The 24237-nt window shown below is 41.3% G+C and overlaps 3 protein-coding genes across 3 annotated transcripts; all 3 read right to left on the minus strand.

Moving 5' to 3' along the window:
• Window positions 1-2632: 2632 nt before the first annotated feature.
• hoxa4a (homeobox A4a) lies at window positions 2633-5918 on the minus strand. Its single transcript, XM_004547849.4, has 2 exons — window positions 4342-5918; window positions 2633-3815 (listed from the first exon to the last, which is right to left on the minus strand). Exons 1-2 carry the CDS (start codon window positions 4751-4753, stop codon window positions 3484-3486), a joined length of 744 nt encoding a protein of 247 aa, XP_004547906.2. The 5' UTR covers window positions 4754-5918; the 3' UTR covers window positions 2633-3483.
• Window positions 5919-13574: 7656 nt separating this feature from the next.
• On the minus strand, window positions 13575-15292 carry hoxa5a (homeobox A5a). Its single transcript, XM_004547850.4, has 2 exons — window positions 14495-15292; window positions 13575-13828 (listed from the first exon to the last, which is right to left on the minus strand). The coding sequence occupies exons 1-2, from the start codon at window positions 15087-15089 to the stop codon at window positions 13578-13580; spliced, it is 846 nt and encodes a 281-aa protein (XP_004547907.1). The 5' UTR covers window positions 15090-15292; the 3' UTR covers window positions 13575-13577.
• A 4600-nt stretch (window positions 15293-19892) lies between these two features.
• Window positions 19893-23030, minus strand: LOC101469170 (homeobox protein Hox-A7). Its single transcript, XM_004547851.4, has 3 exons — window positions 22714-23030; window positions 21141-21701; window positions 19893-20349 (listed from the first exon to the last, which is right to left on the minus strand). The coding sequence occupies exons 2-3, from the start codon at window positions 21505-21507 to the stop codon at window positions 20042-20044; spliced, it is 675 nt and encodes a 224-aa protein (XP_004547908.1). The 5' UTR covers window positions 21508-21701; window positions 22714-23030; the 3' UTR covers window positions 19893-20041.
• Window positions 23031-24237: the final 1207 nt, after the last annotated feature.

Raw genomic sequence — 24237 nt, forward strand, 5'->3', positions numbered from 1 at the left:
TTTAGTTGCAAGTAAATTTTGGAAATAGCCTTATGTCCACAACAACAACAACAATAATAATAATAATAATAATAATAATAATATTGTGTTCACTCTCACTGAACTGTCCATTTATTTCTTACACTTAAGGGTTTAAAGCAATATAATCATAACGCTGTTTAATAATTGCTATCATCATTCCAGATTGCTATTAATATTATTTTACTTTTATTTATTTTTATTGGGATGCGTGGTTTAGTGCATGCAGTTATTTGGAGCTGAACGTTGCCAACATAAATACTGACTGTTTATTTTGGTTCATTAAAATCGTATTGCATAGAAGCGTCTCAGTTGCCACACACACAGAGAGACACAGAAACACACGCAGTAGATTTTACCTCTGCACTTATATGTGTATTACTTATTTTAAAACAGATTTGTGTTCAGTATTTAAAAGCAAAGTTTAGACTGAATGTGACCATCGTAATGCTCTTGTTCTTGTTGTCCATAGGAGGTCCAGTAAGCAGGCTAAATAGTCTACACTTACGTAGCACTTGGTAAACTAAGCGCTTTGCATTGTCTTTGCAATTTGGCACCTAAGCTCCAATGCACGGTGCTAGCCTTCAACTGGAAGCAGTTTGGGATTAGGTGTCTTGCCTAAGGACACCTCGGCACGTGTGGAGGGGTCGGGAGATCGAACTTCTAACACTACGATTAGTAGCCCGTCTGCTCGAATACCTGAGCTACGGCAACCCTGTATGCCAAAGGCGTATATATGTATATTTTCCAAACAATACAAATTTATATGGATCCGATTTTAGAATTGATTTGAGGACCATAGAGAGCAAAACGCGATATTAACAGGAAAGGTTTGTTTGCATTGGAATATGCAGTGACATGCACAAAAAGATCATGGCGCAAACTGCACTTCCGGGATATTGTATGCAAAATTGTGATATCACTGCAAAGCTAAAAAATAAATAAATAAAATAAAATAAGAAGCAACCATGTCTACTCACAAGTCATGCCGGTCTGTGTCCAGCGGACAGAGTTTTGTCAGAGGAGAAGAGATCTGACTCGCACCCTGCGGATCACTTCAAATGAAAATAAGTCAGAATTTCACATCTATTTCTGACCCCGGGGCATTCATTATTCAGCGAGTCACGTGAACGGGCGAATTAAAATTTCAGTACATTGGAAGTGACCTCTATTCGCGACTCAAATGACTTGAAATCTGTAATTTATGCAGAATTGGACTTCTTGGAGTCTGCGCAAAATTGGTGCCAATCAGCCTCAGCGTCATCTCCTGCACAGTTTCCATATCTGAAGCAACTGCTGCACAGTAATGGGGAGCTTCAGGATGTCTGCGGCAACATACAACACATTTTTTTAATTGTGGTAACATTCAATAAGCAATGCATACACGAAAATGTACAACTATCTATTTCTCACTCTGAGGATTAAAAAAGAAAAACACTCCAATCAATTTTGCATTTATTTCATTGCAGACCCATCCTGTGTGCAGTTAGTGGCATAATCAGTGGGCTAAAACCATCAGTGCCAGCATACTAAATAACATCTATCCGTTTCTGCTCATATCTGCTCCCTTTCTTCGTCCACTGACAGGCACGTTTCAGTTATTATTTGCAGGAGAGCTGTCTCATGCCTCCGATTCACACTTACAATCACAGTTTTTGTTTCCGCGCCCTCTTTGGGTATCCCGTAAATGAGAAGAAAAAGCTCTTGGAGTTCTCGGTGCTGATATATGGTCTTAACATTGTGTGTGTCGAAAGGTCAAGGGTCAGAAGAAGTGCTCTAAGCCGGTGATTGGCCAGTGCCGGCCGTGTCCCCCAGCTGAACTCTCTATTGTTTGGATGTAGCAGGTAGTGACCAACACTCACACTCTGGTGCACAGCGCGTAATGGCAAGTAAGAACAATATGTGTTGCCGGATACATTTAACAGTTTTGGTTTGGTCTGATTCCCGTGTCAGTACAGCCTATAAAGCTTTGGAGCTATCAGCTGATACCTGCCTGATATACTCTGTCACAGCTCAGCCTAATCCACGAAAACGCGCACGGCGTTCAGAACACTCAGGAGTAACAAAAAGACATAAGACATGCCTTCACTTTGTCAAAGTTTGTGCATGGCATTGCATTTCTTAGGTTTCACTCTAAAGCGATTTTGCGCATTGGTAATGTGAAAATATCTTTTCGGATCAACCGTGAATGTATTAAAACGGAGGTGCGCAATACTATCAAATGAAACATTTCTGTAAAAAACATTTATCGCAAATATTTTCTTTCTACTCTGGCAAAGTGTTAAAAAGTGCAAGAAAACGCAGCCACAATGTTGCCAACATGTTGCAAGGCAAATTGTTCGGGACTGCAACACAATGTGACCACTTTAAGTACGCATCTCAAATGGCTGGATTTCTTACCAAAAGCTTCAGAGCGCAATAGTCCACACACCGAATAGAAATTCAATGTAAACCAAAATAAACAATGTGAGTTCAAAGTTTTAATTTCTGCAAAAAAAAAATATAAACAAAAATATAAATGAACAAATGAGAATCAGTTTTTAAAAAAATGGCACCTTGAATGTCGTGAAAGTGAAATCCGTATTTGCGGTGACAAAACATCCGAAGCCATGTCAGCCTTATAAGTGAAGCACACATTTATTTCACAAGGACAGATTTATTCTAAACTAGCCTACATCACAACGGCCATTACTGAGACAACATATACAAATATTCACAGTTTAGAACACAGCACAACATGGACGCACTATAGCACAAATAAAACTAGACCATATGACACCAACAAACATAAACTTACTTTGACGAAACGCTTTTCTTATTGTGCCATCATTGTGATTTGTCTATGTACATTAGATGTGAAAGTCACCTGGACTACATTCAACAGTAAACCAACCCACTCGAACACACACATACTACACTGCTATACTCTGACTGATGCCATGCCTCAAAAAAAATTAAAAATTAAAAAATTGAGAAATAAAATGCCGTGTGGTTTTCTAACTGGCATCTATAGAGTCTCGCTAAATATCTTTCAAGTATATTAAAACTTTTCCATGAGCAACAATAAAGAAAAGAAAAGGAAATATCAAAGAGAACATTGAAAAGAAAAAATGAGGTCAAACTTACTTTTTTACCTCACTCACTTTTAACTGCAATTATACATTTCATCCAAGTTTGATGTGCATTATCCTTCTTTCATAATAATAAACAAATATATAAACACTTCAGTTGCCACCGTGGCAATTAAAGGTGAATTTCAAGCTTATATGATGAGGGCGAGGACGACCGGAGAGAGGGGTAAGGGCACAAAGGACGTGACAGGGGCCCAATAGCAGAGGCAAGGTGAAAGAGATAACACCATGTGTGTGTGTAAAATACTGAGAATCGGTCCATCAAATTCCACTTGTGTTATTTGCCATCTCAGTCTGGATTGGGGTTTTCAGGGATGGGGGGTTCGTTCATGCACTATAGACCTGCGGTGCACGGCGTGGGGACAAGCTGCTGGCCTGTTTTGATCTGCTGCTGCTGCTGGGCCCCCGAGGCTGAAGCTGAGGCCGAGCTTGAGGATCGAATCTTAGTGTTGGGAAGCTTGTGCTCCTTTTTCCATTTCATCCTCCGGTTCTGGAACCAGATCTTGACCTGGCGCTCGGACAGGCACATGGTGTGAGCAATCTCCACCCGCCTGCGCCGGGTCAGGTACCGGTTGAAGTGGAACTCCTTCTCCAGCTCCAAAGCCTGCTGGCGGGTGTAGGCAGTGCGGGACCTCTTGGGCACTCCTCCATTGTAACTGGCATTGACTGGGAGGGGGGGGGAAAGCCATAGACAGGGAGGCAAGCAGGTGTTACATGCAGGTTGATTGCGTTTACTCCAAAACCCTTAAATCCGCCACTGGACACATTCTAGCTTCGAAAATCGTGCAAGAATTTGTGGGTTTGGTGGAAATTTGCAGTCGCTTGTTCTACACTCTGTCTTGTTTCAGTTTACGGACATGACCTTAATGTGGAGATGCCGAGTGCACAAGTACTCGCATCCAGGGACAGATCAAGCTTAGGAAATGATTAACAAAAACAGCGGGGCTGAATATTACTTTGGCTCGGCTCCAGTGGTGGAGGTAGTTTGGGTTAAAAAGCAACAAAGGCACATGGCCCCGACAGACGAACACAGGCAATAAAATTTACGAGGGTCCTTAATTACCGACCCTGCTGCTCGATAGTCGTAAATTGCTGTTGTAAGGGCTGCTACTAGTGTTGCCTCAATAGGCTTGCGTGTGTTCCAGTGGTTGTTTCTCAGTGGTTCAGTTATTTAACCGTGATGATAACTCACCGGTGCTAACGTGGACCTTTTTCATCCAAGGATAGACCACCGGCTCCTTGCCCTTCGCTACGCCGGGATAGACTTCAGTGGCGAGGCTGCAGTCTTTGCTGGCGTTTGCGCCACCGTCTGGGGCCGCCGTGAGGCGAGGACCGTGGCTCTGTGGAACCGGTTGCGGTTGCGCGTGATGCCCATCGTTGAAATCGTCGAGTCCGGTGGCGGGGACGTTACCGTAATCGTATCCCGATTCTGTGTAGTTTGACCTCGGATAGGATGGCTCTTCGTGATGGGGGAAACCCGTATCTTTTGGCCGCTCGTAATAATCACCGGGGTTAGGGATGTATCCGCTCTGCTGATATTCGTCGCATGGAGGAAAGGAAGGCTCGATATAGTTGGAGTTTATCAAGTAGGAACTCATGGTCATTAATTTGTGAAGTGCAACAATACTAATTTTTATCGCGCTGTCGTTTTTCTGATCTCCACAAAACCCTCCTACTCCCTGTCAAATGTACAAAGTTGCCTGGTCACGTGTGAAGAGCCACCAATCACGGCGTGTCCTGTGGGCATCATGTAAACAGGAACCAATGGAAAGCATGGCACTGGTACCACCAACACTGCTTGGACTGGCTTACGTTAGTGTTTTCCTTATTAAATCACGGTATATAAAGCAAAACCAATCAACTAACTTGTTTACTGCACGGGACCAAACTTATGCGGGCGAGGCTTCCTGCGTTTAAAACAATCCGCCTCCCCTGAAACAGAAAGTGGATATGAAATTCAAACCCTTAAGGTTTTTTTCGTAAACAAAACGCCATTTCCAACAAACAGGGAAAGAGGTTGTTGGAGTTTTAATCTGTTGCATCCTAATAAAGAGAAACTGCAGTGGGGGTTAAAAAAAGAAAAGAAAAGAAGGCCAGCACAGCAATGCAAACTGTAGTGTTGTGTAATATAACAGCCTTCAAATTACTGACAAAGGCACGGTGAATGCAGAAGCTTTACACCCAGCACTGACGAGCCGCTTCTATGCGAGCATCAAAGCCTGCGCATAAAGCTTGCTTGTCTATAAAAACCTAGAAGATCACACATAAGCTGCAAATTAAAAAAAAAAAAAGCACGGGCTGCTCAAGTTGCACAAATGTGTATAAATGCACGACACCTCCTTTGGCAAGTGCTGTTACATTAAAAACTCGAAATTGCACCTTTCCCCTTATTTGCCAGCACATGGCAATGATCTGAAGCTATTCCTGGTCTGTTTGTTTGATAATATCACGTTGCAAACTTGGTAAGTGTTAATTGCACGCATTCTGTGGCTTAACAGCCTCTGCGCGTTACATGTCAGGGAAAAGCTCGTCCAAACAGCGGACAAACACGTGAAGGCACCTGTCTTGCATTACAGCCAGATGCCAAAATAAAACATTGTGATTTTAAACCTCCACGTACAGTAAGACCTGCCAGCTCCAACTAGTCTGCACAACAAAAATGACTTATATCTGAGCATTTTTCTCTAATTCTGAATAAATTTGGAAGTATTTAAAACCGTTATAAGGAGCAGTTTGCACAGATTTCAGTGCAGTCCCGCGTTGTAACAGTAACAGGTAAAGAAAAGTCCAGTGTGCCCAGTATTACTAAGAAAGCTATAATAATAATAATAATAATAATAATAATAATAATAATAATAATAATAATAATAATAATAACAACCACACGATCTGGAATCATAGAACGTAAAGTATAATTTCTTGTTTTTTTCCTGACTGCATGTTAGATGATATAAAAGTCTCTGACCGTTCATCTCGCCGGCAGCCATCACGTCCAGGCCCAGTTTCCTCTCCACGTCCGAGGTGACTTCCACACTTTATCTGTGTTTCTTGAAGATGCAGCAGCTCTTCATAAAGCTGATCCACGCTGTCCACATCAACAAGGCCTCTGCATGGAGAAACCAGAGGCCAAATTTTCGGAAATATTTTAAGCTTTCTTTTCTCCCCCATTTTCTTTATCTTCTTCTTTCTCTCTCTCTCTCTCTCTCTCGTCCCCCCTCTATTCTATTCGCTCCCCTAAACAGAGATAACTTCTGCCTGACCCCATAGTGACACCGTTTCCATTTTGTTTCTGATTAATCTTGCCCATTGACAGTCTTTGTTAAACAACAAGGCGTGCCCTTTTTCCAAAGAGGCGACATTTTCATATCTGTTAGACGCAGTGACCCGGGGTTCACCCCGGACTTGGACTTCAGTTTTGCGGGCTCTGTTCAGCTTTGGGTAGTTGGGGTGGGGGGAGCACTTAGCGCGGGTCAGCGCCCAGGATGGTCCCCCAAAAGAGTTTTAAATGTGTAAAATTACCTAGAGCTATTTAAGAAGCTCACACGTCCAACTACTACTGCATTGCATGACATAGATCAGAAGATAGAAGTTTGCATTTAAAAGAGGGACCTCAAAACTAAAGAGATCAACTGCAGATCGACTGAAGTAGTATATGTTTTACTTTCTTTTAGGACTTTTTTTCTCAGCTTTTCTCAATAACTAAACTTCTAGATTTTGGATATGCTCTTGCCGAGGACTGAAAACTCGAAGGCCTTTTTTCTCTCTCGAAACAAATTGCCATTCTTTTCTTGTTAGCACACTGTTGCTGCAAGGCAAAGCTGCTACTTTATGAATCTCACAGGCTCTCCTGCACCTAACTCATTGTAAATGGCAGCTGCTGTACTTTACGCCAAAGATCCACTGTATCCGTATGGCCAAGAGACCACCTGAGAGGCAATATGTCAACATAATGTCAACGGGTAAGACGACTTCACATGATATCTAAATTTACAGTCCACTACCATTCTATTATATACCTATATATATATATATATATACCTTGTATAAATATGGGCCAGGTCAGATCGGCTATTATCCACTTACTGTAAGTTATTCTTGTGTGAAAAACGACTTCTGATGGACAGTTCATTCTACTTGTTGCTATATGTATTTTTATATTACTCTATGAAAGCCTTTTTGCATATTAAAGTGAATCAAAGTTTTGAGAGCTAACTCTTCATTCATTCACCAGTGGTCATAATGTTAGGCGTAATTGGTGTGTGTGTGTGAGTGATATATATATATATATATATATATATATATATATATATATATATATACATACATACATACATACATACATGCATACATACATACATGCATACATACATACATACATACATACATACATACATACATACATACATATATTGTATAGTCCTGCTACTGTATAGTGTCAAAGTATTCAGTGGACAGTAGACTAATGGACAGTATTTGGATTACGTGATACTGACTTACATTGTACACATAATTTTGCATTTAAACTCCATTCTGTTTCAGAAATCTTTCCTTAATTTTATTCTCGGACAAAATAAGCTTTGTACAAGGGCAGGATGCTTTCAGAGCATATTCACGGAACTGAAGGCCTATTTGACCAATAGACATCTTTGCTGACAGTTTACTGTAAATTTAGATTATCAGAGAAGTGCCGTGACAATGGTGACAGATTGCAGATGGCTCTCACAAGGTTTCTTGTCTATATGGAGCTCTAAATGACGATGGAGTAAAAAAATCATTTCTACGTGCACGATGGGATACAGATTCGGGCAAAAAAACACATTTTTGCCTTTATGGAAACATTTGGATATGGGTAAACGCTCATAATAAAATATATCCTTAAGCACAGTGTGCCGTGTGCATAGCGTCCAAAGCCATAGCACAGAAAAAAGAAAGAATTGGTTTTCCAAAATGCAAGGAACAGTCACTAACCTCTGTCTACCGTTGCTAATTTTGATTAGACTTAATCAGAGCTTAAACTATTGGAGGATTAATGGCTAAACGAGCAACTACATATTCCTTATTCCTCTGCGTGAAGGGGGGTTTGCAGTTGGGAGTAGAATTTCAGAACCTGAAAGCCAAGAAATATAATCCACGGACTCACTGCAGCAAAAAATGTTCAAGCAATTACATTTTTAAAGGTTAATTTATTAGACATGCATTTCAAGGAGAGCCACAGCAGCAAGGAATATACAGATAACCAATGTCTAACACTGAGTGTAGATATTTGCATAAAACAAACTGAAGAAATTTTTTAAAAAAAGTTCAGTGCATGTTGTCATTTATGAGAATAAAACGTGTGTACAATCAGCATATGTTGTTTGTGTTTTTAATGCGAACGAATTCGCTGTCTGTCCGTCATTAATGACTTTTTAGTTTTCAATGAAATTATTAAAAAAAGACTTTGAATCAAAGAAATGTGGAACGGAGCTCATCCAATTGTTTTTGGACATTTAAACGCTCCTATCCTTTGCAAGGCGCAGATTTTTTTTAAGTAGATAAGCGACACATAAGCGTAATGTGTTGATTTTCTACCAGTCAGAATACGCAGGCCTGCAATTGTGTAGATTTTCCACTGATGAATTTTAATTCATTTTTAAATATTTGTGCCTTCAAATGTTTATCTTCTTTTCCCCCTCTTTTTAACGTGTTAAAAAGAGGTTCCAGAGAAAACGAAAATGGTGATACATTCAGATTTTGTTAGTTCTTTTAAGAAGAATTGTTTTTTACACTGATTTTATGCTCATGTAATTGATTTATTTATTTATTTAACCTTTTTCTCTGCAATTATTGCTGACTGTGTATAATCAGTATTAAGATTAAAGGAAGAAGCAAGACCTTAATGTATTTTTTAAATTAAAAAATCGACATTTATTGTTATATGTTATTATTCTTGTCAATTGTCGCGTTCCCATTGTGCCCTTACAACTTTCACAAACCGTTCACTATTTGAACTTGCTTAAAATAGCGTTATTTCATTGAATGCCACTAAGTAGACCTTATGAAAAAAACCACTCAAAACTACAATATATTGATACTATATATCTATATATATATTAAGCCGGTCTATTTATGAGGCGCAACATCTGTGCCATTTCAGTTTTTTTAAAGGCTTCTATTCAGTTGATCAGGAAGAGTGGAGCTAAATGTTTTTTAAGGGATCCGGGGGCTCATGTTGGGGGCCGAGGGCCTTCGCATTACCCTGTGACCGGGTCGAGAGTATCAATCCTCAAAATGCTAATTTTGCCCTCGTCCCCAAACATATCAAATGCAATTTATTCAAAGGAAATTCACCAATCAGCCGCCCTAATAAAACGCCAACCACTCAATCTTGTTGCTGGGGACGGGTGGGGGGTCTCCTCCCCCGGTTTCAAACGCGAGGTCACTGCGCATCCAGGGTTCACCTGGAGTGCACCATGCAACATATGTAATGCAAAGCTATTCTGTCTTTTGTGTGGAGAGTCAAGATCGCTATTATAAGGCTGGCATCAGGCTCCGAGTGAACAGATGACGGAGAGTTGTTCAGCGCGTAAACTTTTGACCCCAATTTTTCCTCCTCTTCTGCAGCTATCTCGCTCTCATCAGCCCCAGCCCAGTGAGATACCCCCCCCCCCCCCCCCCGCCCCCGCGCATCACTCCATACCGTTTGAAACGAAAAAGCTGATTTTAACAATGTCTACATTTCATGCCATCACAATGATCATTGTCAAAAAAATTTATAAGCAGCAAAGATGCCATCACAAGATCTAAAATGCAATTGTAGCTTTGTGATGTTCCCAAAGACGTAAGATAAATCCGGCGGGCTCCCACTCAAGACTAATAGGGCCGTAAAATATGCAAATCACTCATTAGTGTTAGAGCAACCACAGCAGCCAAAAGTCTTTGTTGAAGGCAACACTGCAAGTTTTCCTCCCACTATTCTTGCGCAGTCTTTTCCTCTCGTGCAGGATATTACCACAGGCTCTCCATCCTTTGGTAATTTCATTTTTACGCATTATGCTTATAGGCAACGCCAAGCAAACGTGTCATTAACGTGAGTGTGTGCATGTGCGCGCTACCGCGGATGTGCCACTGTGGGTTTTTCCTCTCTCTATGCAGCAGGGTGACAGTGAACTTGGCCTAAAGCGAGCTCTGCTGGTGGCTCAGAGAGGATGCAGATTTATCTTGGTGCTGTGGCTGACCTCCAGATGAACCTGCTGCGCTCCCCTCTTTCTCTCTCTCTCTCTCTTTCTCTGCCTGGCAGTATGCCGCACATGGGGCCCTGTCGAAGTATCTCCTTTTGAAATATTGGCAAGGATTTTAATTTCCAAACAGCCTTCCTCCACCCCGTCCTGCTTTATTTTCAATATGTCTCAAATCAAACTGGAAAAAGTATAAATTTGTGTTTCTGTTAGGCTGGCGTTTACTTTACACACGCGTGCAAAAAACTCGCAAAGCACTGCTTCAAGGATTGGGAGAACAAAATGCAAATGCCGAATTTTTGGATTTCTTGATGATAATGATGAGAAGAAATCAAAACGATTTAAGCAATTCAAGACACTTTTTAAAGGTGCCAAGATTTTAAATACCTACCAGCATTGGTGAACATATACTAAAGTATAAACGATTTGAAGTCATTTGACGATATAAATATTTGTTTTCGTGTCATAAGGTTCAGAACTCACCGATGAATAAAAAACATGATGAAGGCCTCTGCACAAAAACAGAGAAACTTTGATATTTAAATTATTCAGACTGGCGGACAGCATGACCTTTGAAAACCCGCTGAATCAACAAATTCACCAAAGTTCATTCAGACATTCAGCAAGTTTTTTGGCTGGCAAAACATGATAAGACTTATAAAATCAAAATATTTTCAGTTTTATTCGATTTCGTGCGTATTTGCACCGGAAGTTTCAACGAAGAGAAGGCGCAGTAACACATCCTGTAGTGCGGGATAGAAAAAAAAATGAATTAAATGAAAAAAAAACAATATACAGTTTACACTTTCATTTTCAGATCATGTTTCTGTGAATCTGTGTCCACTAGTGACCCGTTTGGCCCCGACTCTGCTCGGACAAAAGATCACCACAAAGCGAGAGTGACTTTTAAGAGGTCATCTGAACTTTTCAACCAACTTGGTTGACACAAAACGGAATTCCTTTTAAACGTGTCCCTGCTGTTGTTTCTTCCCTTGTTGTGTTTACTTGACAGTTTACAGCCTGCCCTAAAGCCAAATACCGTGCCAACATGTGGCGCGCATGCAGCGCTCAGCATAACAACTGCAACTTTTGTTTTAGCGATGGACCCACAAGTTTCAGAAGTCATCAGCACATACAGAATCCAATCAAGCGAGCTGTAAATCTGTAGGCCTGCATTAACCCTTAACTTTATCAAGGAAATCTACACGCTCCACGAGCCCCCTGGAAACTTTCTGGCGCACACTCTGTGACTTCTCCAATGTAATAAAACGACAACAAGTTGAAGTTTGTGGGGGTGGAAATGGACACAGATAATTATCCAAGATGTAAAAATGGATTATGAGTTACACCACAGATGGAGGGAAACAAGTTACACAGGGAAGGAAGCAATTAAATAGCCATGAGCTGGACCCAACCCTGCGCAACATCTGCCGAGACCAGTATTCAGCACTCCACAACTGACAAATTAGTGTAATGGACTAATAGGGACGAATAGAGGGAGCGAATACAATAATAAGGCTGTTTAACACAGACTGGCTGTTCTCAAGCTACCGTCTAGTCTGGTGAAACTTACCCACAGACGCGGTCCCCATCCTGGAGAACGTCCGGTCCATACTGAGGCAAGACTGAGCAATAGAGCTGGTCTGTACCGGTCAAGTAACACTTACAGCCTGCAAAGAGAGAGTCAGACGAAGCCTCGCCGTCAGTGCGATTATATGTTATGTGCAATATACTGTCAACTCCCCAAAACCATAAAACTTACTTTAATGGCTACCACGTGACCGTTTATGGCCAGTGAGCCTATCTGGCCGCTCTCCGGATGATTTTTACGATCGAATTCATAGACAAACCCCCCATTCATTTAGCACCCAAATGTCAGAGAACCAGAAACGGCCCTAATAAAGTTTACAGCAAGAAAAGTCGAGCTAATTCTCTGGGAATAGCTCGGGAGTCTGTGCGCAAAGAGGGGACCCACGGCCCCTGAAGTCAGTTAAGGACCCCAGCGCCTGAGCAAGGTGAGTAAAACTGGATGCTTTAATACGAGAGGACCTGTTGAATTCAAAGAGATTTGAGGAAACTTTGCCAGCTTGGTTTTTTCCTGAGAGCTCATACAAGTGGCTTTAAGATTTTTAGATCAACCAGCAAAACTCCCCAAATCTTCTCCGCCATAAAACAGCAGCCCTGAATCTGAAAGATTTGACAAAAACGTACACTCAGTGAGGTGTTGCCATTCCAGTACAAAGTTTATTATTCTGGCCATCATCGTCGTCATCATGAACATCATTATTATTATCATACTATAGTTTGACTTCCAGTCTTTTGAAAAACATTTACAAAAAAAAAAAAGCTTATCACGATGGAGATAATACACATTGCGATAAGATTTACGGTGGGACCCTAAAAACAGCTAAAACACGCTTTTACTCGGATATTGCGCCCAGATGAAGAACGCAAAAAGAAAAAAATATAATAATAAAATAATAAGGAAAGAAGGAGAATAAAAGCAGCTCCTGCAAAAAAAAAAAGAAAAAAAAAGAAAAGAAAAGAAAAGAAAAGAAAAGAAAGATACAAGGCACAGCTAATGTACATACAAGGGTGAGTCGGCACCTTTGTCCACGTGTGTTCACAACACATACAATAACCACACAAGGCTTTTACTGCTGGTTCTACTTTTGGAAGCAAGTTATCTGACAACTCGGTACAATACACCAAACAAATAAATACATACATATACAGTACATACAGAGAAAAGAAAGGTCAAACACAAATGTAGCTCAACCTGAACCTTCTACTTATTAAGCTGTTATTGTTGAGTGCATCACACAGAAAATATGGATTTATTTGCGCTAGGCGGGTAGCATTTCAAGCTTTTATTTATTTAACTTTTTTTCCGTCTGAACAAGAAATAATTTAAGCAAACATTTATTTTCATGTCTCTTTTTTTCATTTTCTAAATCTAGACAGAACTGTACATAATGCATTTTACTCACATAAGCATAACCACGGTAGGGATAAAAATGAAATTATATTGTTGGACATAAAGAAGGTTTATAGATAGGGTGACCCACTCCTCTGTCCCTTCTCTCACACAGCCCGCTAAGTCTCTGCGCTTTTTTTGGAATAGGAGGAGAAGTTGATATGACAATCTTTGTTTTGTTTTTTTGTTTGTTTTTTGAAGTGCTCTTTTTTTCAGGATTAAAAGGTGTAAAAATCAGGGCCTATAGGCTCCTCCGCCTGCAGCCGCCATGCTCATGCTTTTCAGTTTGTTGTCCTTCTTCCACTTCATCCTTCGGTTCTGAAACCAGATTTTGATCTGTCTCTCTGAGAGGCAGAGGGCATGGGCTATCTCGATCCTCCGCCTGCGGGTCAGGTACCGGTTGAAGTGGAACTCCTTCTCCAGCTCGAGGGTCTGGTACCGAGTGTATGCAGTTCTGGCCCGCTTCCCCTCTGGCCCAGACAAATCTTGTACACACACACAAAAAGAGAAAACAGATCAGACGCAGAAGAATTAAATAATAATTTTACTTTTGCGCCAACTTTCCTGAACACGTTTCTTTCAATTTTACAATACTGTGTTTGGTAATATTATAGGTATGAATGTCTTAATCGCTGCCACACGACTGGCACCTTGTAGAGCTTGAATGGTTAAAACTTACAAGTAACAAGGTACCACACACTTTTACTACTGAGTCCATAGAAAGAGGGTTAATAGCAAAAAATATTTGAAGTATCCTCTTTTTATTTAAAGCCATTTTAAAACGCACATTTAGTAAATATCAAGTGTAGAAAAGGGTCAGATACATTTAACTAGTCTAACCTCGCATCTGTTGCTACACTATCCCGTACCTGATAGTCTAGCTAACCAAATATAAACCAAACAGGTGAGAGGTGCACATAGCGCCACATGCCCCTTTTCCAAAACTACGTTTATTTGTGCTCTTTCTATCACTTTAACGCCAGAATGGCCAAAATTTGGCTTGTGCTCATAAAATGTCCTAAATAAGATGATACCACGTCCCTTTTCTTTCTTTCTTTCTGTCTTTCTTTTAAACAAACAGTCAGACAACAGCTTTTTGTTTTTTGCAAAAGATCAAAATCAGTACGAAGTCATTAAACAAAGCAGTTTACCGTGACTTATGTGTAGTTTTCTCATCCACGGGTATATCTGAGGCTGTGTTGAGTCGGTTACATTTTGAGGAGTTGTCGGTGCACTTCCCGCGGGCTTCTCTTCCTCCAGAGGGGAAGCTTTGGACACACAGTCCCGGCTGAGCAGCAGCGTGGCTCCATTCGAGTTTGAGCACGGGGTTGAGCACGGGGTCGTTATGGAGTTTTTCACAGCTCTGTGCTGAGACTGTGTCTCGGTCACTGGGGACGAGCTGGCGACCGAGGAGCACGGTAGAGAGTCAGGTGGAGGCGATAAAGACGAGTTCCCGGTGCTGTTTGCGGACTGGTTGTACCTGACAGGCTCCACCGCGGGTGTTGTCGCCGCTGAGTGACTCGGGGAGTAGCCCGGTGTCCGCTCGCTTCCCACAAAGTGTCCGGTACTGGTCCGGCCGACTGTTAGGTCCATCCCGTTGTAGCCGTAGCCATACCTGCTGGAATGCATGGCTGTTGAGTCTCTATATTGCTCGTTTGCCGTACTGTGGTCTCCATAATTATGTAACTGGAAGTCCGCGCCATTGGGATAGCGACCGCAGAATGAGTTCACAAAATAGGAGCTCATTTGTTGACAGTTCCACCGTTTGCTTGTTGTAGGTATTGCTCTTGTTTTTTATGGTTATTTTTAGAGGTAAAATAGCATAACCTGTGTTCTTGATTTGTGGCTCTTATGCTTTAGCGCGTCCTATAGCACCCTTGCACAATTTATGATGAATTATGGAAATGAGTGGGACATGGACTTGATTCTCTCTTACGTAGGCACCCAAATATGGGGTATGGCGAAGAATCACGTGCTTTTGTTGACCAGTCGTAAATCCTCCTCGGTGACCTCCAGAGGTAAACTCGTGCACGCAGGAAATACTGGGTGGGATATAAAGGGTGCGCGCTTTCCCTGCGCTCGTGGCTAGGGCAAACTCTGAGCCGGGGCTTTGGGTGTTTTGGATTGTCGTGGTGCGCCATCCTCTGGTTCAACAGTTGCACTGCGTGTCTGCGGCGCTTTCCGAGGCGTGGGCTGCACACGGGGTCATTCGGAGGTTAACGACCATTGCGGCAAAAAAAAAAAAGCTCCTGAACAATACAACAAGTGACATGCTGAGAGTGCAATCTCGGCGGTGATAGTGTACAGAAATAATTCGATCAGAATCCGTTATGCATGTTATGATGGGCTATGAGTGTAAACAGTCTGCGCACTTAATAGAATAAAAGCCCATTCGCAACAGAGCTGCGTTTTCTCTCATATGATATAGCCCTATCGTGAAATATTTGAACGACTTCAAGAGCAAAAAAAAAAGACTAATGAATAAATGTTTGGGGGAAGAATAAAAGCTAAACATCACTTTATCGAATAAAGCCACAGAATGTGCTATCCGAGGCCTGATTTTTACGCCACTTTGAAAAATTAATAACTATAAATATGGGCTTTATATGAACACACGAATGTCGTTTATAAGCAGGTTAAAATATATAACTATGGGCCTCCATGGAACAGATGCTCAGATGATAGCTATTACAATCCTTTTGCGCCAAACCCGATGTTATTTTGCTCTTATTTAACGGCGACTCCTCTGCTATATTGACCTTTAAACAGTCAATCATGCCAAGCTGCAGTTTCTCGTGTTTTTATTTGTTTACATATAAGCTAAAGATTGATTATTTCTTCTTTTTTATAACATGAGAAACTACAAAGCCCGGGGCTTTGCTAAGTATGACTTTTGAATTTAATGAAATTAGTGGAGGGGTGGAAAAAATAGACTTTATTGCAAAAATGACACGGTGAAAGGATTTGCTGCTTAGGAGTGAATTTGATGCTTTTTAAGTCCTCGAAATGTAGAATACTCAATCAAACTTTAACATTATTTTGCGAGTGTGGTGAAAGCTGAACTGCATATTTATATTTTTAGGGGTTAATACAAAAAGCACATACGTATTTACGATGACAGAGAAAAGGCGATCTTGAGATTTTCTCGTCATTTGTGCCACTGTGATCATTAAAAAAAATTCCCAAAACAATTTCTCAACACAACTCTGCAATCGATCAGTTAAACCGTCAAAAATATTATTGATAATAAACAATAATGTTATTTTTAGATATGTTAGAAGCTATTCCCTGCAGCAGTTATGTATCATTGCTTAATAAACCCCAGCCGATTCACCATTTGAAAACGGTTCGTCAGCTTTGGACTTTCTTTCAAATTAATTCACGAAGGAAATCACAAATTTTAAAAGAAGCGTAGCAGGCATGGCGCAGTCAGGCGCTTCCCGTTTGTTTTACTCCCTGTGGAATTTTTATGGCACCTTCGCCTCTCAAAGGCAGTGACTTGTCCTAAGGTTTCCTCCACATGCCGTTTACCCGGAGCAGAGCGTTTGACCAGCACAAGCCCGTTCCTGTGTTAGGATTGACAGGAACAGTGAGATGGATTTATTCAGTCCCAGGTATGTGTGTGGGAGAGAGAGTGCGTTAACACACTCCCAGAAGGCACGACTTTAGGAAGGGTGAATACCGGGCTCCTACACACCCAGTGTGGGCCCACAAGGAGAGGAGCGCTATGCGCGGAGTTTGTGTTGGTTAAACAGTCGAGCAACAACAGCTGATTTATGGTTGGCCAATGGCAACAAAGTTCCCACGAAAATTACTTCTCTGAGTTGAGCCAGGGACACACCCAGGAACTAAAACACAGGCATCGAAAAGAAAGGAGAGCAACGGAGTGAGTGCGCGCTGGTGTCTGACTTGTCGGGTTGAGAGAGGGGTGAAGGGGGTACGATGGTCACTGGTGAAGGGAGGGGGCGGTGCTATCCGACTTTGCAGACACACACACGCACTCGTAGTAGCTTTTGAGAAAACATTTAAAATCACTTTCTTTTTCGTGGCCTATAATCCACGTGTTACCCCAAGAAATTACGGTAGTTCAAGCAAAAAAAAAAAAAAATCGAAAGGAAAGTAAAATCATACTCTTTATGCAGAAATGACTTACAACAGGGAGATTTATCACTGCATTTGATGCATTTAAATCACCCTGTTAGGACTGATTGGGGGATACATTGCATGCTTTTTTTGCATCGATGCATTTTATTAAATATTAATTGCAGTCTAGCAACATACATGACTCTCTGATTTTACTTTCGGCAATACCGCTAACAAGAGCATCTATGCAAAGAAACATTTTGCAATTAAAATATCTGATCATTTAAAAAAGCATTTTTAAGTTTAATAACGTTTAGTGGTTGTCATCCTGTTCATTAATTCCATGCACATCACGCTGAGGCCTACATGCACACATACAAGGCAACAGAATAAAACACGTGGATGCACAGATGTCGACCTTTCTCATTTGCAGCAAAAAAAACAAAACAAACCACGACGAGCTGCAAGCGCGATAGCCCCACTGCCTCCACAGGAGGGCGTCAAAGAGCGCTTACTTTGCCCATCATCCACCCACCCGAAAGCACATCCCCATTTAAATCCAACAACAAATACAATCCAGACAGCCTACAACAACACTAAGATCACTGCAAAAATGAATAACCATGTTAAAATATTAGTAACGATAATAATTATCATCATCAAATAAGAGCTTGTAAATCTGATAAATCAGATTTAACACGAAGCATCAGTGATGGGAATCCTGATGAAGATCAAGTGTAACACGAAACCATTTCTTTCCAAGATTTCAGTCTCTAACCAAAATCAAAGCAGGCGAAACCATAAAGTAAGTTGCTTGCTTTAAGAAGATGCAAATAAGTACATTGTCAACCACATGCACTGGCTGACGAGCGTAAGCTGCCTTACCTTGAGAAGGTCTCTGCATGTAAACACAGGGGGGGTGACTGGAGGGAGTGGGCAGGTGCAGTGACAGAGAAAAGTCTCCCGGCTGAGACCCCTTACTTGTTTCTCCATGGGGGTCGGTTCCTTCGTCTCATTTTTCCGTTACCTAGGCACCCAAATGATCCAGGCATGTCTTACTATAAGCTCCTTGCTCGTCGAGGTTCTGCCTAACATCTCACCCCCGACCCCTTAAAAAAATCCCCAAAAGCAGATGTGAGAGATGGTAAAATGTCGAAGGTCGACTGTGAAAAGGTTCCCGTGGAAGTCCGAGACCGTTAAATGAAAGGCTCCTCTATCCCGCAATTGAAAATTAAATATAAAAAAAACGGGGCGAAAAAAAAAGTTCATGTTCATGGCTCCCCGCCACGTGACAAGCTGCGGCCAATAGGAACCCGGGCCGCGTCGTAAACTTGTATGGCTATGTTGTAAATTTTCATAAACAACAACGGATTTATGGCCCAGAGCTGGAGGGAGAGGGACGAGGGGAGAGAAAGAGACAGAAAAAGGAGGGAGGGAGGAGGGCAGGTCAGCGTCAGGCGCCATCTTACCCAGCGAGGAGGGAAAGCAGAGTTCAACAGTAATTTCCCTTCATCTGCAGCCTGTCCCATCTCGCATCCTCATAGCTCACATTCCCCAACTTCACTGTTTACCTAACCCCCATTATGGACTGTAACATGTCTCATTACATGCAACCCAATACTGGTCACACTGAAGGTCACATAATGGTAACTGTGAACACAATATTACTCGACCCAGGGCGCGATTACAATCCTTTTCTTGGATGGATATTTTTAATAACACGGTAAATATGGAATGAAACCAAATAGAGAGGGTAAAATCATTTTTATTAAATGATTGCGCGTTCACTTCATTTACAGGACAGACTACAAGCCTAGCAGACTTTGATTGAAAGCCAGCAGCATTTGCTCACTGTACTGGAATATTTCTCTGATTATAAAATGATGGATATTGCCAGCTGGATAACGGTACATGTATTTAAAAGACTAATCTGTAAAGCTAGATATCCACAGTAGCCTACGGCACAATCGCTGACGGTATAGTGAGCGGGTGAGGAATCTGAGGTAGGTTACATGCAAAACTAAACAAATATTTAGGTCGATAGTTAAATCCTCACCCCTAGCAGGCGGATTAAAATCCATGTTAATTAAAAGGGGGGAGGGAGAAGAAGAAACTCAGGAATTCTTTTATCAAAATCAGTCAAATAAAACATTTGCCTTTACCGGTTCAAAATAAGGCACATCAATTGTATGGTAGAAAACAGGAAACCATCAATTAAATCACCAGCTCAGTTCGTGTTTACATTTCCGTGTCAGTTTTTGAAAATTATAAGGTAAATACTAGGTCGTTTTTTGCTGAAGGAATGTTAACTCAGTAGTAGTTTTCTGTAGTCCAAAATGTGCCATATTTGTAGTACTCCTATGGGATATATGCGGAGGATATAAAAATACAGGCTAGTTAGGGTAGGTAGTTAGTATTTGTCACGTGAAGCATTTTTAGTGCTGGTTTAAATATGAAATCCAGAAGAGCAGTGTAGTGTTTTAATGTGGATTACTGTCAAAAGATTAATAAGACTTAGTGCCTAAATGTTATGTCAGAAGTTATATTTGATGCATACCAACACAATATTTAACACATTATATTTCTTTATTTTGATTTTCTGTCCGTCTCTTCTGTTACTTTTCAGTTGTTCCTGAGTCAACACGGCCGCTTTGGGTCTCTTCACTTTTGGGTTCCCTGCCTTCCGACGGTGCCTGACTATCACGGTGCTGTTCCTCGTTGCTCGGCTCGTCCTTGTGGTCCTTCTTCCACTTCATCCTGCGGTTCTGAAACCAGATTTTGATCTGTCTCTCTGAGAGGCAGAGGGCATGGGCTATCTCGATCCTGCGTCTGCGGGTCAGGTAGCGGTTAAAGTGGAACTCCTTCTCCAGCTCCAGCGTCTGGTGTCGGGAGTAGGTCTGCCGTCCTCGCTTTCGATTTGGATCTGTGGAAGATGAGATGCGTGAACAGAAATAATGTTATTGTAATGTGGGACTGTATTTGTATTTTTTTAATTAAAGTGTACTTAAAATTGGATCTTACAATAAAAACCAGCAGATTTAAATGTCTATAATTCATTTGTAAGTGCATATTTAATTGCAGCCTGTAATTACTCAATTACCACCTGCACACACGCATTCGCTAACACAACTTTTTTTTTTAAAGCATCTTTGCAACAATTTAAAGTGGCCCTGCTGGGGTGTTTGGTTCATGCCTCCTTTGATACTCTGCATGCCTTTCCAATTAAAAGCCAGCCAGGCTCTACACACCGAAGAAACTACTTACAGCTCCCACTTCAAAAAATATTACTATGTTTCATTTTCATCTGACTTCCCCGTGTAGCGGCCAGTAGTGGCGCATATTGATCCAGGTTTCTGAAAATACCAGAGCCTCTGCAATGCAGAACCAATTAGAAAGGGGCTGCAGAGTGCAGGAGAGCTGATTTACACAACAGGCCGGTCTTTTTTTACAACCACAAAGGGGAGAAGAGGCTGTAAGAGTAATAGGAGTGCAGAGAAAACCCCCAGCGGCAAGGTCTCTGCGTACTGAACACACGCAAGCGCTGGCCAAATGAATTTATGGCTGCAGAACTCATTAGTTGCGCAATAAAAGTTTTACGATTCTTTCCATGCAACACCAATGGCTTCACGAAATTAATTGAACCACTAACGGCCAGTCTAAGTATCACAATGTTTTGTAAGCGCACTGACCCGGGGGCTTTGAAACAGCACATACCTGATACTTGCATCCAGGGGTACATCCGGTGTTGTTTGTCCGGCGACGAGGTTAGGGGTTCAGTCCCAGGGTGACAGCAGCTGTCGCTGAACAGGCGGCTCTGGTCAAACGGGCTGCAGTTTGACGAGTGTGCGTCCTGCCCCTGGCCATAGCCGCAGGTAAACACAGTATGGCTCTGGTACACTGTATTATTAACGCTGTAAACTCCAGAGAGGGATGGCGCAAATGCAATGGCCGCAGCAGTCCGAGTAGAGCTATGGTCGTCCCCACGGGGTCCGATGCCGCAAGAAGCTCGTTCCACGTTTGGGAACAGGGAACTGCCCGTCGTAGATTTGCTAAGAAGACCATCCACATAATAAGAACTCATATTTTTTTCTCTCTGATTTGTTGGCCCAGAATCCTCAGTGTCGTTTTTACGAGGTAGTGTGATAGATGACAGCAATACACCCTAGATTTACACCAAACCCCATTTTTACTCTGGACCAAAGAACTCACCCATGTGACCCCGGCCTGGTCGCTCTCGTCCAATCAGCAGAGACGTGGTTTTATTATGGCACAAGACTGCGGAGTAGGATTAACACTTCAGACACATAAACACGCACACAGATATAAACACACATGCAAGAAATTCACACGGTCCCGATAAGCCGAGGGTAACTGGCTGAATTTAATTCTCATGGGTTAGTTTCGCCATATCATCACTAATCATCATTTTATAAGCTTTCTGCTTCCTATTTCAAGTACCTCAGTGAATCTATCTATCTATCTATCTATCTATCTATCTATCTATCTATCTATCTATCTATCTATCTATCTATCTATCTATCTATCTATCTATCTATCTATCTATCTATCTATCTATCTATCTATCTATCTATTTCTAAAAGTATAGTATACTTATAGAAATAGTTTTTGATTATCTACCACATAAAAACATCTGTATATTTTCTTTTGATCTTACAAAATGGCTCGTGCCATTAAAACATATTTTCACAAGTTAGTTTTCATTATATTTGTCTATCCGTGCAATATAACCGGTTATTATTATTATTATCGTTGTTGTTGCTGTTGTTTTGTTATTGTTGGTAAAATTAGATTATATTGTTACCATAAATGGGCAATAAATTACCACAAATCATGCTTGAAAAAATATTAATAATACTAAATTGAAAATATTTAGATTTCACTACTTTACCTTAAATAATTACGATTACCGTCTATAATAATGATCAGTAGTAGTATTAGTAATATTACGTTTTTAATTATTTAACTTTACTAATATCATAATGTAATTATTAACTAATATTGTTTTAAGGTAATAGTTTTGTTATTTTTAGTAATATTTTAAGTAATAATAATAATAATAATAATAATAATAATAATAATAATAATAATAATAATAATAATAATAATACGGATTGTAAACTTAATTATTCCGTGTGGAAAAAATCACATATTATATCTTATTTTAAACATATGCATTTTTGAAATAATTAATGAACAATTGAGCGGGAGGATGCAGATTTTAGCAAAGTCTTGCTGTTAAACTAATTATTTAATTTAAGGCGTTTACCTTTAAATACGACAACAGGACGACAAGAGTGAACACAGCGACTACTTGGGTGTGCAAGCAGTAATCCAGCAGCCACAGGCTTTTTCATTCCTCCCCGCAGAGCTGCAGGTTCATGAAGCAGCTTCTACACTGAGACTGTAAAAAGGTGTGAAATTATTCCTCTGGACTCTTAAAATGTTGCTACAGTTTGTTCCCAGTGCAGGCTCATTAGGGAGGGGGTGTTACAAAAAGCAGAGGGGTGATGTAGAACAGTGTCGCCACCCTCTGGTGATTCGTGGGGATTGCAGCGTTGGGGAGGCAGCACTGCGCAGGCGTTGTTATTTTAATGCTGAATCCGATAGAATGCAGCAGATTAAGGAAAGGAGGATGTCACGGAGGTGACGTTTCGTTTATGTTGGGTATGATTTGGAGAAATGCTCCGGTGTTGCAACATACTCGTGTTTATAGACACAAGTCTCACTGCTGTGTCTGAAACTAGCTGTTCACTTTATTGCTACCTTTTCCTTTAGGAAGGCCCGGCAAAGGAGCAAGGGGCGGAAGGTTCCCAGGTAGAAACAAAGGATCCCTCCAAATGACCGTGAGTCCTGCGCGTCCCCGTCGAGGAGAATCCAATAAAACTGATCATTTCCGCTCGGACCTTTTGTCCAGACCACAGTCTCACAGAAAGAGAAGAAAAAAACAAATGGGTGCCATTCTGGAAGCGGCCTAATTGTGTCTGGACGGCCATAAAGCCATTAAAACTGGAATGCCAGACAGTATAGCAGACCAGGCGTTTTATTGCACTGTCTCTGGCCGAGTCTTTGAAGTTTGGGTCCATCTGCGTCCCCCCCCCCAACGCGTCACAACAGCACTCCAGTTGTGGACTAAAGGACGACTTAGCCTCCAAGCAGCATAATCGATAGTTTCTGTACAGCCCCTTAATGAAAGCTGAATTACCTGCTCCTCCTGTCTTTGATCGATCAGGACACCATGCAACTGTAGCTCAGATCGGATTTGCTGGTCTCTTTGTGTCAAATATTTTCTCCAGCATGCAGAGACTTGAACCAGTCTTAACACTAAAATGAAGGGGCCATATTTTAAACTAGACCTACACCATTACTCCAAAGCCAGTTGGACAGTTTGACCTCAAAATGTGTGTGTGTGTGTGTGTGTGTGTGTGTGTGTGTGTGTGTGTGTGTGTGTGTGTGTGTGTGTGTGTGTGTGTGTGTGTGTGTGTGTTTAAACAAATTCCTAAATTTCCAAAATACATTTAAAAAGATGCGGGTTTTTCCTCTTCTTGTAAATTGTTTAGCGCCGTCTGTGATGGCTCATGACAGATTAGCCTAAGCGCCCTTGTCAAATCTGAGCTGAGGAGAAACACATCGGCTGTATTATTTTGGGCTTCAGCAGTCGAAGCCCACGGTGTCTTTTTTGTTTTGTGTCCTCTCGCCTCGCAGCGCTTTGCACCCCATAAAAGGTTATAGCGGTAATTGTCTTTTATGGCTGTATACAGCTAACAACATCCTCTGCCAAGATGCAGCTATG

This window comes from Maylandia zebra, linkage group LG22 (genome assembly GCF_041146795.1).
Source record: "Maylandia zebra isolate NMK-2024a linkage group LG22, Mzebra_GT3a, whole genome shotgun sequence".
Lineage (NCBI taxonomy): Eukaryota > Metazoa > Chordata > Actinopteri > Cichliformes > Cichlidae > Maylandia > Maylandia zebra.